Here is a 20,293-nt window from a genome sequence, read left to right on the forward strand (position 1 = left end):
TTTCCACATAAACACTAATTAAACACCTCAAACCTGTTACATAACCCCCTTCAAATACACATTAAGACTGTTATCTATTACTTTATAAATACTGAGCTTGATGTACCAGTGGAAGGAAATATATATAATTTTTTTAAAAAAATTATCCAGTAGCACCTTAGAGACCAACTAAGTTTGTTCTTGGTATTAAGCCAGGGGTCCCCAAACTAAGGCCCGAGGGCCAGATGCGGCCCAATCGTCTTTTAAATCCGGCCCGTGGACGGTCCGGGAATCAGCATGTTTTTACATGAGTAGAATGTGTCCTTTTATTTAAAATGCATCTCTGGGTTATTTGTGGGGCATAGGAATTCGTTCATTTTTTCTTCTTCAAAATATAGTCCAGCCCCCCACAAGGTCTGAGGGACGGTGGACCGGCCCCCTTGCTGAAAAAGTTTGCTGACCCCTGGTATAAGCTTTCGTGTCCATGCACACCTCTTCAAATCCAGAATTGGCCTCCACAGTCACTTACAGACTCATTGTTAAGACCGTGTTTATGGATGACAATCTTACTTGGCTACAAGTGATTGCCAAAGAAGAATAAGATTTATTGTGGTCCTTTGGGGGCAGGACTAGATGACACTCAGCGTCCCTTTCAACTCTCTCATTCTAAGATTTTGGATGAGGTTTCCTGCTTCCTGCAGAGCGTTTTTCACTGCAAGCTGTTCCTCCTGTTTCAGAAGGCCAACCAAGAGGGTCCCCCCAGATCAGACATCTCTGGAGTGTGTGCAATGCACGTGGTTCCTCCTGGTATGCTGCTGCTGCGTCCCCCCCCCCGGCTGGCCACGGGTTAAAATGAGCTGGGTTCCTAGAGAGGACAGTAAAGAAAGGGGCTGGTCCTCCAGAGCAATAGCCCCTCCCTCCCTCCCAGGCTCTTCCTGCAAGGTGGCGTAGCTTTTGTCTCTGTGCTCTGCAAATGCTGCCTCGGCGGCGCCATTTGGGATCTGGTGAGGCTCATCTGTCTTCCCCTATAGGGTGCCGGGAGGGGGGGGCAGGGTCGCTAGGGAGGATGCAGGGGGGTCAGTTCAGCTCATGAAGGGGACTGGGCGCTGTGCCATGAAGGGGCCCCTGCAATGTTCCTGCCCGCTTCTCTGCAAAGGCAGGCAGGGAGGGAGTTGACTGGAGCTTTGCAACTCTAAGTCTGCCTTTGGATCAATGCGCTGCTTTCCCCTTTAGTGCGGGGTCTTTGGGTCAGGGAAAAGACAGCATGCAAATAAACGAAATTGAGATTGTAGCCGGACAGAAACATTTGGGCATAAAATGGTAGAACCACAGACTTGTAGAGTTGGAAGGGATTCCGTGAGTCATCTAGTCCCCCTGCAATGTCGGAACCTCAACTAAAGCATCCATGGCAAATGACCATCCAACCTCTGCTTAAAAACTCCAAGGAAGGAGAGTCCACAACCTCCCAAGAGAGATTGTTCCATGCAAGAAATAGAACGGAAAACTTGACCTATGCAATAAACATGGAAAGACTGTTGGAAGATGTAGAGCAGAAAAAAAAGAAAGGGCTTCTTCAAGTGGTGCAGAGTTAAACTATGCAACTACCTCCTGCAGGAAGCCGTGATGGTCACCAACCCAACCCAAACCAAAACCTGAAAAGGGAGGGGAAACTGCAAATTCCAACAGACTACCTTCTTGAGGCTATATATGTGTCTTTTTTGGGGAGGGGGGTGAGATGCCCTTGATGCCAATGGTATGTGGGGCGTTCTGATAGAGCAACACTCCAGATATTATTAACCCAAGCCTCTATTGGTATATTAGAGGTTTCGTTGGGAAATTACTAGTTTAGCTGCTGTGAACAGGAAGGAAATTAATTTTTTAGATTTAAGGTTGGAGTTTGGGGTCAAATCTAGTGATAATAAAGCAAGTGCCGAATTAGGCATGTACTGCCAGGTGTCACCCATCCTGTATTTGTGCCTTTCATTTTTTTTGCCCAAGTGTAGTACTTTACATTTCTCCCTGTGAAAATTCATCTTGTTTGCTTTGGCCCAGTTGTCTGATCCAAATAACAAAACACACACACACACACACACACAAAACCAAAACACACAACAACGCCCAAATCATATAATACCCACCAAAATAAATGACAACCCCGAAAATAAAATCAAACAATAATAACTTCTGCTTCTCATGTTCTTATTTCAAAAAATAAGAATAGGGATGACCCACAGCAATGTGTGGCCAGGTCAGCTAGTAATAATAATAATTTATTATTTATACCCCACCCATCTGGCCGGGTTCCCCCAGCCACTCTGTGCAGCTTCCAACAAAATACTAAAATACAGAAATCCATCAAACATTAAAAGCTTCCCTAAACAGGGCTACCTTGAGATGCCTTCTAAAGGTCTGGTAATTGTTGTTCTCTTTGAGAAAAACAACTACCAGACTTTTAGAGGACATCTGAAGGCAGCCCTGTTTAGGGAAGCTTTTAATGTTTAAGAAATTAGTGTATTCCAATATTTCTGTTGGAAGCCGCCCAGAGTGGCTGGGGAAACCCAGCTAGATGGGCGGGTTATAAATAATAAATTATTATTATTATTATTATTATTAAGAAGTGGCTGTGGAACCAGATCAAGTAGGGTGAAGGAGCAATGAGGTGAAATAGGCTGAGCGTTGGGGCAGCCAGGGTTCCCCCGGGCCGGTATGAATCTTTCTTCCAAGCAGTTGACAAACCATAAAAAAATCAGTGGTCAGGATTCACTTAAGCAGCTCAATCAGTTGCACAATGGGGCTTCCCCCAATAGCCTCTACCTCCCTGTGCCCCCATGTGCCCCTTGACATTGGCTTTAGGGCATTGGGAGGGTACCTCAGTCCCCAGAACATCCCATGGCTTGCTCAGACAGAATGATTAGAATAACACCATGTGGAGTTTCAGCCATTTTCACAAGGATGTTAAAAAAAGCATGCACAATTAAAACGTGCAGCAAAAGAATTCCATTAAAACAACATAGCAAACTTCTGATGTTACTTCTCATTTGGCGTCCTGGTAAAAATCCGGCCTGGTCCTTATGTATTATATCAGATAGAACTTTTTTGAGTCTAGTTCCCATAATGTCCGCAAATAGTTTATAATCTAAGTTCAGAAGGGAAATAGGTCTATAATTTTTCACATCCAGCAGGTCAGCGTTTTCCTTTGGGATTAGGGTAATAAAAGCTTCCTCCCATGACTTTGGAATCTGTCCTCCCTCCAGGATTTGGTTCATTAGTTTCGTTAGTACCGGTGTAATTTGTTCTTGTAATTCCTTATAGTATTTGGCTGAGAGCCCGTCTGGGCCTGGTGCCTTCCCCAATTTCATCTTTCTAATTCCCTCCTGTACCTCCTCTGTTGTAATTTGTGCATTTAGTGTGTTGACCTGTTCTAAATTTATTTTCCCCACTCCACAATTCTCTAAGAACCTTTCTATTTCTCCTCCCTCTTCCGTCCCCTTCTGATAGAGCTCTTTATAAAAGTTCTGGAAAGCAATTCTTATATCTTTTGGATTTTTTATCATCTTGCCTTCTTTTTGGATTTGGCTTATATGGTTCTGCTTTTGCCTTTTTTTAAGCTGCCAGGCTAACAGCTTTCCACATTTATTTGCGTGTTCAAAATTCTTTTGTTTTATCCGTCTTAGCTTCCACTCTATCTCCCCGCTAACTAACGTTGAGTACTCCGCTTTCAACATATTTACTTTTTGTTTTGTTCCTTTATCTGACGGGTTTTTGCCCAACCGTTTTTCATTCTCTGACAAATCCTTCAATATTTGCTCTATCTTCTTCTCCCTCTCCTTTTTTTTTATACTGTTTTGTTTTATTAGAAAGCCCCTCATAAAGGCTTTTCCCGCATCCCAGACCCAATTAATTCCCGACCCCTCTTTTAAATTTAGATCTAAATACTCCTTGAATGTTTCACGGGCCTTGTCCACAATTCTTTGGTCAAAGAATAGCCCTTCGTTCATTCTCCAACGAAAGGATGAGGGTTGCTCTTCCAACAATTCTAAATATGTCGGATTATGATCCGAGAGGGTCCTTGGTGGAATGTCAGTTTTACTTATTTTAGGTCCCAATTCCCTTGATACCCAAATATAATCTATCCTTCCAGAGCTCTGATTGGGCTCTGAAAAGAATGTATACTGCTTAGAGGTGGGATTTTTGTACCTCCAACTGTCAATTAGGTCTAACCTTTCTACCATGTTGAAGAAGGACTTTGGTAACTTGCAGTCTTTATTTGATTTCCTCGTCCCCGATCTATCCAATATTGGGTTAACCACCCCATTGAAATCTCCCAAAAGGAGCATCTTTTCATCTATGAATTCTAATAATCTTTTCTCTAATTTTTTATAAAATATTGCTTTTCTCTGATTTGGGGCATACACTCCTACTACCAACAGTTTTTCTCCTTGCACCATAACTCTAACTGCAATTACCCTGCCCTCTTCATCTTTAAAAACCAATTCCGGTTTAAACTTATCTTTTATATAGAAAACCACACCCCTTTTCTTTTCATCGCTTGAGGTGGAAAATTCTAAGCCTAATTTTTTATTCATCAAAATCCTTTCATGTTTTTTTAGAATATGGGTCTCCTGTAAGCAAATCAGGTCTAATTTTTCTTTTGTTAGAACATATTCAAATTTGTTTCTTTTGCTTTTACTATTTAGTCCATTCACGTTCCAAGATTTTATTTTCAGTGCCATAGTTTTTATTTCTGTTAAATATATCTTATTTGTTTTTCGTAGGAGTACACTATATTCACTTTTTTTTTATGTACGTTCCTCCTTATCTATATCAATATCTGAGTTTTCTCCTTCTCCTTCACCCATGCTTTTCTCTTCCCCCTCTTCTGGTAATTCCTCCTCTTTCTCTTCCCCCCCTACCGCTCCCTCTTCTTCACTCTTTTCCATTCCTAAGATCTGTCCATACCTTCTCCCGAATTTATCAATATCACCTTGATTTTTGAACGTAAATCTCATACCCTTGAAGTGAAAAGTAATTCCATTCGGAATTTCCCATCTGAAACCGATATCGTTTTTTCTCAACACCTTGATAAACTCCCGGAATTTCTCTCTCTTGCGTAGTATTCTTGTGGGCACTTCTTTAAATATGATTATCTCCCTCCCGTCAATTACAAATTTGTTTGAAAAGCTTAATTTTAGAATTTCATTTCTTATGTACATCGAATTAAAAATAACTAAACAATCCCCAGGGACCTTTTTTGACTTTGGTTTTACCGGTTTCATCCTAATCCTAAACGCATTCATAATTGCGGCCTCAATTTCTCCTTTATCTATGCCCATCCACTTTGCTAACTCCACCGAGAGTTTCTCCTTTACGTTCTCATCCCGTTCTTCCGGCAGGCCCCTGAATTTCAAATTCTGTTGTCTTTGTCTATATTCCATAAGGGCCATATTATCCAACATTTCTTCTTTCTCCTTTTTCAGTTTGTTTATCTCTTCCCTTAAGCTTTCGGTTTCTTTTTTAACCTCTTTCCCATCTTTTTGCACCTTTTTAGCACCTTCTTCCAAACCCTTGGTTTTCCCTGCCACCTCTCTAATTTCTTGGGTTAGCTCCCCCACCACCTTTTCAAATTTTTGGTCAATTGAGTTCTGTATGTCTACTAGTTTTTTTTCGATATTTTGCTCACTTTGTTTGATTTCTTTTTTTATCTCACTTAGGAGTCCTTCCCAATCTTTACCATCCTCTTGTCTAGAGGGGCGTCTGTCTGATGGGGTTGCTATCGATTTTGCACCTCTTTTTTCCCCCATTTTCTTAAATTCACTTAATCGTCACTTTTTGTATTTCCCGCTCTTCTCCCTCCCCACTTTCCCTCCCCTCTCCTTTACAGGAACAACCCTTGCCTTTTCCTTATACTGTTGAGAGTTCTCAAAAGTAATTGTTACTTGGCTCCCCCCCAAGTCTATTTCCCCACTTATCACCAGTTTGGTGAACCAGGTATATTAAATGTCTTTCTCTCAACAGAAGATAGTTCTCTCAACAAAAGGTAGTTCCGTGCAGAGAGGAAAAAACTCACAGTCCCTCCTCCTAGATGTTCACAATTGTCCTCCTTCGTGATCCAGTCTCTTAAAATTCAGGTGGCCCTCCGTCAGTTCCAAAACAATAAGTCAAAGTGAGGTGGGGGTCCCAGATATATCCAGGTATGTTTAGGTAGTTCTGTTGGTCCACCAGGTTTAATAATAGAACAGTCCGTGCAAACCCGGGTGACACCCAAAAGGTCAGTTAATAGCGCCAAACTAACTTCAGGGTCTTAAAAATAACTCCGTTTTCTTTCTAGGTCCACGCCGCTAAGCGTTTCTCCCCTCCGTTCTGAAGCATGGGAGTGGCTGGGGCGGGGATCACTTCTGCGGGGGTTTGCGTTGTTTGCCGAGATTATCTTTGAGTAAATTAACTTCCCAGAGGGGAAGCTTCGAATACTTAGTAATTTAAAATAACTTAAAATATTTTAGTCCAGGAGAGTCGCCCCTTCAACATACCTCTTTATTCCGCTGGCTACAGCAAAATGGGAAGAATAATATTCGTTTTGTTTATATTTTTTGTCACTCTGCACCGCGGAGGTCTCTGAGACGAATCTAGTTGTATGATTCTCAGAATGGTTTTACCCTCACTTTCCCCCACCTTTCTCTGGGGGGGAGGAGGCTCCTCAGTCAGTCTTTCCTTGAGACTCCGCTGGTGACACACTCCTCCGCGGCCGGTGAGTAGTTTATCCGCCGGTTACTAATTTTAGTCGGCGTTTTCTTGCAACCTTTAATCGAGCGCCATCTTTAACTCCCAGTAGAGAGAGAGGTCCATTCCGAATTCAGATTAGCCCCTCTGAAGCCCGGCAGACTCCACACATAAGTTCTCCATTCAAATCATTGAAATGCCTACCGGGACTGCAGATAAATATCCTGGAGGCAGGCTGCTTACCACGGGAGCCTGAGGCTGCGTGAGACGCGGTTGGCGGTGCTTCCCCCTCGCGTCCACCACTCAATCCCCCCCTGAGGCCACTAATTTGGGCCCCGAAAGAGAGGAGAATGGCTTAAGGACGCCGCTGGGTAGCCTATTTTTCAAGGTAACTCCCCTTGAATCTCGGGTCTGTTAAGCCCTACAGAACCCGGTAAACTCCCCCGTCTCAACCGAAGCGACCACAGCACGGTCACTTCGCGCTCCCTTCCGTGTCCGCAGCTCACCGGAAGTCCGTGATTGATATTATTGAATTGTTGGAATGGAAAATAGATAAAAAAGCAGTACTGATATTTGTCGACGCCGAAAAGGCGTTCGACAATATATCATGGGAATTTATGAAAAGATTAATAGAAAAAAGAGGTATGGGGGAAAAATTCAAAAAATGTATCGAGGCGATTTACACAAGGCAGAGAGCCAAATTAATCATTAATAATAACTTAACCGAAGAATTAAATATCTCCAAAGGAACAAGGCAGGGGTGTCCCTTATCACCCCTGTTATTCATCTTGGTTCTGGAAGTCCTATTGGACGGGATTAGGAACAACAAAGAGATAAAGGGGATAAGAGTTGGTCGCAGGGAATATAAACAGAAGGCCTTTGCCGACGACCTGGTCCTAACATTGGAAGATCCAGATACGAGTCTAGAGGAGTTAATGAAAGAAATGAACAAATTTGGAACTTTAGCAGGATTCAGGCTGAACAAGAAAAAGACCAAAATGATTATTAAAAATATGACAAAAAAGGAAAGGGAGGAGCTTCAGGAGAAATACGGGATTGAAATGGTAAAGAGGGTAAAGTATCTTGGAATTTGGCTGTCAGAAAGGAATATAAACTTATATAACGACAACTATATCAAAACCTGGAACGATATAAGAAAAGACCTAGAAACATGGAAAAAATTATATCTCTCACTGTGGGGGAGGATAGCCACAGTGAAAATGAATATACTCCCTAAACTCTTATTTTTGTTCCAAATGATACCAGTACTAAAAGGTGTTGGTATATTTGAGGAGTGGAGGAAGGTAATTTCAAGATATATATGGCAGGGAAAAACACCACGGATCAGGTTTAAGATATTAACTGACAAAAAGGAAAGAGGGGGCTTTGCGCTGCCAGACCTCAAATTGTATTATGAGGCCTCCTGCCTGGTATGGCTAAAAGAGTGGATCTCGTTAAAAGACCCGGACCTTCTAGATCTCGAAGGATTTAACAACAGATTCACCTGGCATAGTTATTTGTGGCAAGACAAAGTTAAATCACACAGAGGTTTCCTATCCCATGTGATTAGGAAACCACTGTATGAAGTGTGGACCAGAAATAAAAGTATACTTGAAAGGAAAACTCCTAGGTGGTTGTCACCAACAGAAGTTTTGACCATTAAAAAAACCAATATGGAATTGAATTGGCTAACTTATGAGGATATCCTTGTCGAATCGGAAGAGGGGTGGAAGATTAAAACATATGAGCAATTGAAAGAGAGGGGAATAGGTTGGCTCCAATACTATCAAATTCAGGACATGTTCAAAAAAGATAATAAAAATCACGGATTCGAGACTAACAAATCTAAATTTCAATTGGAAATTGTGGAAGGTAAAGAAAAATTATTAACAAAGATGTACGACCTTCTGTTGGAATGGAACACAAAGGACGAAATCACCAAAGAATGTATGATTAAATGGGCAATAGACTTTGGCCATGATATTAATATCGATCAATGGCAAAATCTCTGGAAACATCAGATTAAATTTACGGCATGTACCCTTCTAAAAGAAAACATCATGAAAATGATGTTCAGATGGCATTTAACGCCTGTTAAATTAGCCAAAATTAACAAAACCAATAACAAAAAATGTTGGAAGTGTAATGCTAAAGAGGGGGACTACTATCATCAATGGTGGCTTTGCGAAAAGGTCAAAGTTTATTGGGAGCAAATATATAATGAATTGAAAAGAGTATTAAGGTATACTTTCCCAAAAAGAGCGGAGGAAATGCTATTAGGGATTTTGAGTAGGAATATTAAAAAAGAGGATCACAAACTCTTCATGTATGCTACCACCGCCGCGAGAGTTATCTTGGCCCAGAGGTGGAGAACGATTGAAATACCAACTATGGAGGACTGGAGAGAAAAAATGTTAGAATATCTGCAATTGGCGAGGCTGACGGGAAGAATAAGGGATCAAAAGGAGCAAAAGTTCCAAAAGGAATGGGAAAAATTTATAGAGTATTTGAAGGAACATGGTAAGACATGAAACGCCGGTAAGTCAATATAACATTACAAACTGCAACAGTTGTAAAATAACCTAAGTCAAAATTCTATATTTAATTTGTAAGATAATCTGTGACGGGTATAATTTTAGGGAGCGCGAAACCGATTAAATGAAAGAATAAGTCCGAAAGAGAGAGAGGAGGAAGTCGATTACAAGTGGAGTAGAAGGAAAATAGGTATAGAAACAAGAAAGTGTACAGAAACAAATAAGTCACAAGATGAAGTTGATAAATTGTAGCAATTCTCAGTTCAGCTAAAAAATACGATAAGACATATTTTGAAATTTGTATACTCTTTATTGAACTTTTTTTTTGTATTGTCACTTTCCGATTTCTGATGATGTATCCAAAGAAAAACCAATAAAAATGATTATGAAAAAAAGAAAAAAAATAAATAAAACAACATAGCAAACAACAGGAAATGTATTGGAGATAATGTTTATGCTAAGAGAATGACATTTTTCTTTGTCTTTTAGGGTCCCTTGTGCTTTGAAGAAGTAGCTGTTTGTGGGATCATGGACTCGCTTGGTAAGGCTCTCTCTGTTGGATCGCATGTGTTTTGAAATTCAATACATATCCCCAAGTGATGAACCTCCAATATCTTAAAGGAGCTCAACAGCACCACCTACAGCATCTGGGATTGTAACCCTTCCACAGCCTTGAATGAAGGGCTGTCTACTGTTTGGTCTGTGAATATTCTTCCTCCAGTTAGGCCTTTTAAAATCATGATCACCCTGGTCTGAAGTGATAAATGTAGACTGCAGAGTAGCTTCTGTCTATTTTTGGTTGAACAATGAGACAGCTGCCTTTGGAGATGGAGCAGATTCCATGAATGGGCCAAATAAAACCCATCCCAGGAAAGAGCTAGGTTTTTCAAATCTCAGGTTCTCATAAATATGTCCGTTAATGCCCATCAACAATGGCCTGTTGTTGTAGTAAGACCTCCGATGTGAACTCCCTCTGGGTCTTCCTCTATCACAAGCATTAATTAGCATTGTTCAATACTCTGAGGCTCCATTTCTTCCTGAGGCTTTAATCTATTTTGCTGTTTCTTGCAGGTGGTGATGATTTGGAAATTAAGAACAAGGGAGACACAGTGGAGAGACAATCAAAATATTCAGAGGGTGGAGAGAGTTTTAGTCAGAGCTCTCATTCCATTTCCAATCATGGAAATCCTATTGGGAAGAAACCTTTCCAGTGCTTGGAATGTGGAAAAAGCTTCAGTCGCAACTCCCATCTCACTTCCCATCAGAGAATTCATACTGGGGAGAAACCATATCAGTGCTTGGAATGTGGAAAGAGCTTCAGTCAGAAAGAAAATCTTGCTTCCCATCAAAGAATTCATACTGGGGAGAAACCATATCAGTGCTTGGAATGTGGGAAGAGCTTTAATACAAGCACAAGCTTCCACAGACATCAAAATATTCACCGTGGGGAGAAACCCTACACGTGCCTGGAATGTGGAAAGAGATTCAGTCAGAACACTCACCTCACTTCCCATCGGAGAATTCACAGTGGGGAGGAACCATATCAGTGCTTAGAATGTGGAAAGAGCTTCACCTGGAAGGAAAGTTTCATTTCCCATCAAATAATTCATACAGGGAATAAACCGTATCAGTGCTTGGAATGTGGAAAGAGCTTTAATACAAGCAAAACCTTTCATCAACATCAAAGTATTCACTGTGGGGAGAAACCATTTCAGTGTGAAGAGTGTGGAAAGATTTTTAGACGAAAGGAAAATCTCACTTCCCATCAAAGAATTCATACAGGGGAGAAACCATATCAGTGCTTTGAATGTGGAAGGAGCTTCACCCAGAAGGAAAGTCTCAATTCCCATCAAATAATTCATACAGGGGAGAAACCCTATCTGTGCTTGGAATGTGGAAAGAGCTTCAACCAGAGGGCCAATCTTACGGCCCATCAAAGAGTTCATACAGGAGAGAAACCATATCAGTGCTCAGAATGTGGAAAGAGCTTCAGTAAGAGGGCCAATCTTACGGCCCATCAAAGAGTTCATACAGGAGAGAAACCATATCAGTGCTCGGAATGTGGAAAGAGCTTCAGTCGGAACTCCCATCTCACTTCCCATCAAAGAACTCACAGTGAGGAGAATCATAGAATCACAGAATTGTAGAATTGGATGGGAACCAGTGTTGAACCAAAGGTGAGATAGTTCTGGAAGGCCTGCAAATGCCATAGTGGTAGTTGTTTTGGTTGTTGTTTAAGTAATGAATTCACTATGTACAGTGGTACCTCTACTTAAAAATTTAATGCGTTCCGAATGCACATTCGTAAGTCAAAAAATTTTGTAAGTCGAATCCCGTAGGAATGTATTGGGAGAAAAAATTCATAAATAGAAGCAACCCTATCTAAAAATTCGTAAGTAGAAAAATGCTATCTAAACAGCATCCAAGATGGCGGATGGAGCTCCATTTGTAAGTAGAAACATTCGTAAGCAGAGTTATTTGTAAGTAGAGGTACCACTGTATATGCAAATTGGCTTGCTTTGATGCTATGCTTATCTGTGGGCTGGGGTGCTGGGCTCTTGGCCCAGAAAAGGGAGCTATCCATAAGACTTGAGTATTTGCTACCTATGCCCTCATTGGCCAGGTGGAGTAAAGGGAGGTTCTCGCCTCTGCAAAAATATTACTTAATATATTAGCACCGTGTGGAAAAGTCATGATGACCTCTCACTGCTCTGGTGGCTTGTCTGTAACGGCAGTGGGGCTGTGCAGGTATGTCACAAATTTACAGCTTTCTGTAATAAAGCACTAGAACTGGCCATTCTGGCACTTTAAACATCTTTCCTTGGTATCCCTGCATAAAACCACTCATTCTGGCACTTTAAACATCTTTCCTTGGTATCCCTGCATAAAACCACTCGTATAGGCCCTCCTTTGAGCCCGTCAATTGGCATAGATACTAGAATCATAGGATCATAGAGTTGGAAGAGACCACAAGGGCCATCCAGTCCAACCCCCTGCCAAGCAGGAAACTCCACCAAAGCATTCCTGACAGATGGCTGTCAAGCCTCTGCTTAAAGACCTCCAAAGAAGGAGACTCCACCACACTCCTTGGCAGCAAATTCCACTGTCGAACAGCTCTTACTGTCAGGAAGTTCTTCCTAATGTTTAGGTGAAATCTTCTTTCTTGTAATTGAATCCATTGCTCCGTGTCCGCTTCTCTGGAGCAGCAGAAAATAACCTTTCTCCTTCCTCTATATGACATCTTTTAATATATTAGAACATGGCTATAATATCACCCCTTAACCTTCTCTTCTCCAGGCTAAACATGCCCAGCTTCCTAAGTTGTTCCTCATAATGCATCGTTTCCAGGCCTTTGACCATTTCGGTTGCCCTCCTCTGGACACATTCCAGCTTGTCAGTATCCTTCTTGAACTGTTTTGCCCAGAACTGAACACAGTACTCCAGGTGAGGTCTGACCAGAACAGAATACAGTGGTACTATTACTCCCCTTGATCTAGATGCTATACTCCTATTGATGCAACCCAGAATTGCATTGGCTTTTTTAGTTGCTACATCACACTGTTGACTCATGTCAAGTTTCTGGTCTACCAAGACTCCTAGATCCTTTTCACATGTACTGCTCTCAAGCCAGGTGTCACCCATCCTGTATTCGTGCCTTTCATATATATTTTTTGCCCAAGTGTAGTACTTTACATTTCTCCCTGTTAAAATTCATCTTGTTTGCTTTGGCCCAGTTGTCTAATCTGTTAAGGTCATTTTGAAGTGTGATCCTGTCCTCTGGGGTATTAGCCACCGCTCCCAATTTGGTGTCATCTGCAAACTTGATCAGGATGCCCTCAAGCCCATCATCCAAGTCATTGATAAAGATGTTGAATAAGACTGGGCCCAAGACAGAAGCCTGTGGCACCCCACTAGTCACTTCTCTCCAGGATGAAGAGGAGCCATTGATGAGCACCTTTTGGGCTCGTTCAGTAAGCCAGTTACAAATCCACTGGATGGTAGCATTGTCTAGCCCGCATTTTACCAGCTTCTTTACAAGAATATCATGGGGCACCTTCTCAAAGGCCTTGCTGAAATCAAGATAGGCTACATCCACAGCGTTCCCTTCATCTACCAGGCTTGTGACTCTGTCAAAAAATGAGATCAGATTAGTCTGACATGACCTATTTTTCAGAAACCCATGCTGACTAAAACAAGGGTGGATTAGGGTAGGCAAGGCCATGGTGCTGCAGAGGATCCAGCTTATTTTATTGATGACTTGTTAATTATTTCATATGACTTATGCTGCATTTGTGATGTTATGTTCTATTGTTTGTAAGCCACTTTGGGATTTCTTTGAATGAAAAGCAGTATAGAAATACAATCAATCCATTCCAATCCAGTCCAATCTTCGGCCTGTTGGGCTGTTCAGGGAGATGGACAGTGTTTACAACCTTCCCCTTCCTCCCCTTCTGGGCTAAAGCTCCCCTTTCCTCCCTGTCTGAACAGGCAGAGGTCAAGGAGGGAGGAACTGTGCCTCCCCCTGCCCCTGCTGGGAGGCCTGAAAAAGCCAAGAAAACGGATTATGTGGGGAGGAAAAGGAGAGATTCTTGGAGAAAGTGGGGGGAAAACAGCAGGTGGAGCAGCAGAGTGGGAGTGAAAGAGGAACCAGGAAGAACAAAGAAAGAAAAATGGGAAATCCTTTCCAAAACGGACCATGGAGGTAGAACAGGTCAATGACCTGCAAATTGAGCTTTTATCTGATTTTGGATATAATAAGTTAGAATCTTGGGGAAGGCTGTGGAATGAAGGTATTTACTGCATGCAGTGCACTTAAAGAAAATGTGATGAAAATGATGTATAGATGGTATTTAACATCATCAAAACTTGATAAAATGTATAAGACAAGATCTAACAAGTGTTGGAAATGCAAAGAAAAGGAAGGTATCTTTTACCATATGTGGTGGACTTGTAAAGAGGTAAAGGCTTTTTGGGAAATGATATATAACGAATTAAAGAAAATGTTTAAAAACACTGTTGTTAAAAAAACAGAAGCCTTTTTACTGGGTATAGTAGGTGAAGAGATACAAAAAAAGATAAAAGACTCTTCATGTATGCAATAGCAGCAGCAAGAATCCTTGGAAATAATGGAAATAATAATAATAATAATAATAATAATAATAATAATAATAATAATAAAATTTTATTTATACCCCGCCCTCCCCAGTCAAAACCGGGCTCAGGGCGGCTCACACCAATAAAATTACAATAAAACATAAAAAGCAATTAATTAAAATACAGATTAAAAGACAGTATTAAAATTTAAAATGCAGCGTCATTTTAAGTAGTCCATAAATCCAAGCCATGAGGGAGGAAAACACAGGGGTCAGACTAAGTCCAACCCAAAGGCCAGGCAGAACAGGTCTGTCTTACAGGCCCTGCGGAAAGATGACAAATCCCGCAGGGCCCTGGTCTCCTGTGAAAGAGCGTTCAACCAAGTTGGGGCCAATACTGAAAAGGCCCTGGCCCTAGTCGAGGCCAATTTAGCCATCTTATGGCTCAGGATCTCCAGAATATTGTTGTTTGTGGACCTTAAGGTCCTCCGCGGGGCATACCAGGAGAGGCGGTCCCATAGATACGAGGGTCCCAAGCCGCATAGGGCTTTAAAGGTCAAAACCAGCACCTTAAAGCTCATCTTGTACTCCACCTGGAGCCAGTGCAGCTGGTAAAGCACTGGATGAATGTGATCCCGTGGCCGGGACCCCGTAAGGAGCCTCGCCGCGGCATTCTGCACCCGCTGGAGTTTCTGGGTCAGCCCCGCTAACCCTAACCCAAGGCGTCGAAGGTTACACCCAAACTCTTGACAGAAGGCGCTGGCACTAATTGAGCCCCTGCAAGAGATGGGAGTTGGCCCCCCCAACCCCATGTCATCCCGACCCAGCCAGAGGACCTCTGTCTTCGAAGGATTTCGCTTCAGTCGGCTCCCAAGTAGCCATCCAGCCACAGCTTCCAAGCACCTGGTCAGTGTGTCCAGGGCCGAGACAGGGCGGCCGTCCATCAACAGATAGATCTGGGTGTCACCAGCATATTGATGACAACCCAGCCCAAAACTCCGGACAATCTGGGCAAGGGGGCGCATAAAGATATTAAAAAGCATCGGGGAAAGGATTGCGCCTTGCGGGACTCCACACACCAAGGAGTGCCGCGACGACAACTCCCTCCCTAGCGCCACCCTCTGTCCCCGACCTGAGATAAAGGAATGCAGCCATTGTTGGACTGTGCCCTGAATCCCCACATCGGCAAGGCGGTGGTCTAAAAGTTCGTGATCGACCATATTGAAGGCTGCTGACAAATCTAAAAAAATCAGCAGTCCCGACCCACCTCGATCCAGCTGTCTACGGAGATCATCTGTTAAGGCGACCAGAGCCGTCTCGGTCCCATGACCAGGGCGAAAGCCGGACTGAAATGGATCTAGAGCCGATGTTTCATCCAGAAACCTACCAAGCTGTTCGGCAGCCGCTCTCTCAATTATCTTACCCAGGTATGGAAGATTCGAAACCGGGCGATAATTGGATAGATCTAAAGGATCTAGAGATGTTTTCTTTAAGAGAGGACGCACCACTGCTTCCTTCAACTCCTCTGGGAAAGTCCCTGTGCCAAGGGACAAGTTGATGATCTCACCCAGGGGGGCCCGTACCTCATCTGGACACGCTCTAATCAGCCAAGACGGGCACGGGTCCAGGGAGCAAGTGGTGGGCCTTCCAGCTCGGAGGAATCTGTCTACATCGGCAGGGAGTATCTGATCGAATTGGTCCAATACTGAACTCGAAGACAGTCGAGGGGCCTCTAGTTCTGTTATTGTGTCCAAATTGGCAGGGAGGTCACGGCGGAGTGTCAAGACTTTCTCCGCGAAAAAGCTCACAAATGCCTCACAGCTATGGGTCAAATTTGTATTTGAAATTGGCTGTTCCTCTAGGGTTGTTAGAGACCTAATTATTCTAAAAAGTTGTGCCAGGCGAGAGCTAGCGGATGCAATGGAAGCTGAGAAGTAAGACTTCTTTGCAGCTTTCACCGCCATCTCATAGGCTTTCATAAGTTTCCTATAAGATGTTCTTGAGACTCCGTCACGAGCACGCCGCCATACTCGCTCTAGCCGCCTGAGGTCCCGCTTCATTTTCTGAAGCTCCTCGGTAAACCAGGGGGCCCAGTTTCGGCGGGGTCGCAGTGGGCGCTTAGGTGCGTTCTCATCGATGGCCGCCAAGAGCCGGTTATTCCAGTTCTCGACCAGCTCATCTAGTGAGCTTCCAGGGGGAGCAGGGTCCCGCATGGCCTGTCGGAATCCGTCAGGATCCATCAGCCTATGCGGGCGAGCCCAAATAGGCTCGCCACCCAAGCGGGGGAGGGGCGAAAAGTCAATCCTGGCTTTCAGAGCATAGTGATCAGACCATGGCACTTCCACAATTGAGGACATGATCACATCTATACCCGCACCAAAGATCAAATCCAGTGTGTGGCCTGCTTGATGTGTGGGACCCAAAACAAACTGGGAGAGCCCTAATGTCGCCATGGAAGACATCAGATCCGGACCCGTGAGGAGGGGGTGGCATCCACATGGACGTTGAAGTCCCCCAAAACCAGTAGGTTAGGGAACTCCAAGGCCCAGCCTGCCACCACCTCCAGCAGGTCCGACAGGGTGGCTGCTGGTGCGCTAGGTGGTTGGTACACCAGCCAGACAGCCAACCCCCCCTTGGTGCCCCACACTAGGCCAACACATTCAATGCCGGTGATTGATGGTGATGGCAGAGCCCGGAAAGAGCAATCCTCCCGGATTAACAGCGCTACCCCTCCCCCCCAACCCACAGTCCGTGACTGGTGGAGGATGGAGAAACCCGGGGGCGTTATCTCATGCAGGGCAACTACTTCGCCTTCATGCACCCAGGTCTCCGTCACACAAGCCAGGTCAACCCCCAGTGAGAGTAAAAAGTCTCTCATAGTGGCGGTTTTATTGCCTATAGACCTGGCATTGCACAACACCAGTGACGGAGGTGGGTAATCCCTGCTCGCCCTACCCTCGTCCCTCGGGATGGGGCATAGATTGGAAGGGATTTGAACATCACCACATCTCAAAACCCTTCGCCTGTAAAATCTACCCCCACCGCCATACCTCCCCCGCCCTTCAATGGTGGTGATCCCAAACCCCATGTTGGCCTCATCTATAAAGGAATGGTATCCCCTCACTAACAAGTCATCCCTGGGCCAGGTCTCTTGGGTCGGAAGGGTATAATGATGAAGTACGGAATCAGCTGGAGAAACATCCCCAATAGGTATGGCCCATCCCGCAGCACCCCATGCAAGGAGAGCGGCCCCACAATGGCCTGCTAGCTGTCAATCCCTTTCTTGCTCATGGGATGGCCGAGGGGCTCCTAACTCTTTCTGGGCCTTTGGGAGTATTTTTCTTTCTTTTTATAATAATTTTTATTGATTTTACATAATAACGAAAAAACATACAAAACATATTGTCCCCCTTCTTCTGACCCCCCCTCCACGAGCCCCCGCCTGCCACAAGAGAGTCCCATGAAAAGTGGGCAGTCGAAGGTGGTCCATTTTATATTGGGTTTCTCCCCACCCCACCCTCCCTTCCACCAGAACCCCTCCCTGCCACCAAGAGGCTCTAGTATGGCAGGGAGAGATGCAGGCGAGTGTCCACCCAACTATCTATCTAAGCAAACATTATTGATTGAAACACACACAAAAACAAAAAAAACACATATCCCATTTTCAAATTCATAATTTGCTTGACATTGTTTTGATGACTTCCCCAGATACCTCCCAACTGATTTTCATTTTTGACCAAATTATATTTTCACAACAGTTTCATATGGCCCTGTCAGGGTTTCTTGTGACTACTCTTGAGTAACGACCGCCCACATGCTTGTCTTTCAGACGTTTTTATTGGTGCACATTATTTACAGTGTAACGGATTGCTCATATCATGTCTACCCGCTCGAGTCAGATTCCTGCACTAAACTCTTCCGCGTTTTTGACCAGCATAAAAGCCTCAGAACTGAGAAGCGCCTCCCTTTCCTTCTCTTTCTCAGTTCCGGCGTCAGAGGTACTGGTCTTCTGTCTGCCCTACTCCTGTCCACTCTTTCCGTCTCTCTCTCTTCCTGCCTATGGAGCAGGGGCTCTCTAGTCCTGCCAGAGCCCTGGCACTCCTTCTCCGCTTCCTGACTCACCTCTTCAGACACCTCGCTCTCATGACTGCTTGGAGACGGGCTGCTTCTGATGGGGGGGGGGGTTTCCTCTGTAATCCCTCCCCCTTACAGGCCCAATTTCAACTCATTTTCTTTAACATAAACACTCTTACAGCTAATCCTTATTCCTAAACTTTATCTCTTTTTCTTCTTCAACATAATAATAATAACAATAATAATAATTTATTATTTATACCCCGCCCATCTGGCTGGGTTTCCCCAGCCACTCTGGGCAGCTTCCAACAGAAAAATAAAACACAGTAATCTATTAAACATTAAGCGCCTCCCTGAACAGGGCTGCCTTCAGATGTCTTCTAAAAGTCTGGTAGTTGTTTTCCTCTTTGACATCTGTTGGGAGGGCGTTCCACAGGGCAGGCGCCACCACCGAGAAGGCCCTCTGCCTAGTTCCCTGCAACTTGGCTTCTCGCAACGAGGGAACTGCCAGAAGGCCCTCGGTGCTGGACCTCAGTGTCCGGGCAGAATAATGGAGGTGGAGACGCTCCTTCAGGTATACTGGACCGAGGCCATTTAGGGCTTTAAAGGTCAGCACCAACACTTTGAATTGTGCTCGGAAACGTACTGGGAGCCAATGTAGATCTTTCAAGACCGGTGTTATGTGGTCTTGGCGGCCGCTCCCAGTCAACAGTCTAGCTGCCGCATTCTGGATTAGTTGTAGTTTCCGAGTCACTTTCAAAGGTAGCCCCACATAGAGCGCATTGCAGTAGTCCAAGCGAGAGATAACTAGAGCATGCACCACTCTTGCTATACAGTCTGCAGGCAGGTAGGGTCACAGCCTGCGTACCAGATGGAGCTGATAGACAGCTGCCCTCGACACAGAATTGACCTGCACCTCCATGGACAGCTGTGAGTCCAAAATGACTCCCAGGCTGCACACCTCGTCTTTCATTCAGAACCAGGGAATCCTCCACACCTGCCCGCCTCCTGTCCCCCACGAACAGTACTTCTGTCTTGTCAGGATTCAACCTCCATCTGTTAGCCGCCATCCATCCTCCGACCGCCTCCAGGCACTCACACAGAACCTTCACTGCCTTCACTGGTTCTGATTTGAAAGAGAGGTAGAGCTGGGTATCATCCGCATACTGATGAACACCCAGCCCAAACCCCCTGATGATCTCTCCCAGCGGCTGCATGTAGATGTTAAAAAGCATGGGGGAGAGGACAGAGCCCTGAGGCACCCCACAAGTGAGAGCCCAGGGGTCTGAACACTCATCCCCCCCACCACTTTCTGAACACGGCCCAGGAGGAAGGAGCGGAACCACTGTATAACATATTCCATCTTTTCCTATCCCCCCTCCACAGGCCCTCTCCTGCACGAGAGAACCCTGTGGCTGGTGGACAGACCAAGATGGTCCCTTTTATAATTGGGTTTTTCACCACCCCTCCCCCCCAGGACCTCCCCCTGCCACCAAGAAGCCCTAGAATAGAGGAGATGAATAAAGGCAGTGAGCCGATGGGCACACGTCTCTTTAATACTGGGCCTTTGGGAGTATTAAAGAGGCGTGTGCTATAAAATGGGGATCACTCGCCAACAGAGAGCCATCTTCCTGCTGAGGAACTCCATCTGTCCTATCTTGCCAGAGATGGAATAGGGAAGAATGGTTGTCTTCGTGGGTTTTGAGAGTATTAAGCAAAGGTCCAGCCTGGGTGCTTTGTTTCAAGAGTCTATCAGCGACCTGAAGTTCTTTGGGAGTTGTTAACGTGGGACTGTCATGGTCGCCAGGCTTTTCCTCTTCATTGCTATCACTTAGGAAGAGATCAGAGTGTTGGACTGATGTCCTTCTTTGGGATGGAAAGCTGTTGGGCATATTT

At 44.4% G+C, this 20,293-nt stretch overlaps 1 protein-coding gene and 1 pseudogene across 1 annotated transcript; one reads left to right on the forward strand and one right to left on the reverse strand.

Annotated features, from left to right (window-relative positions):
• Positions 1-896: 896 nt before the first annotated feature.
• Positions 897-14,243, forward strand: LOC132592070 (uncharacterized). The gene is made up of 3 exons (XM_088668947.1): positions 897-983; positions 9,720-9,771; positions 10,302-14,243. Exons 2-3 carry the CDS (start codon positions 9,759-9,761, stop codon positions 11,375-11,377), a joined length of 1,089 nt encoding a protein of 362 aa, XP_088525073.1. The 5' UTR covers positions 897-983; positions 9,720-9,758; the 3' UTR covers positions 11,378-14,243.
• LOC148686113 (uncharacterized) lies at positions 13,726-17,201 on the reverse strand (annotated as a pseudogene).
• Positions 17,202-20,293: the final 3,092 nt, after the last annotated feature.

This window comes from Zootoca vivipara, chromosome 4 (genome assembly GCF_965207765.1).
Source record: "Zootoca vivipara chromosome 4, rZooViv2.hap1.1, whole genome shotgun sequence".
NCBI lineage: Eukaryota > Metazoa > Chordata > Lepidosauria > Squamata > Lacertidae > Zootoca > Zootoca vivipara.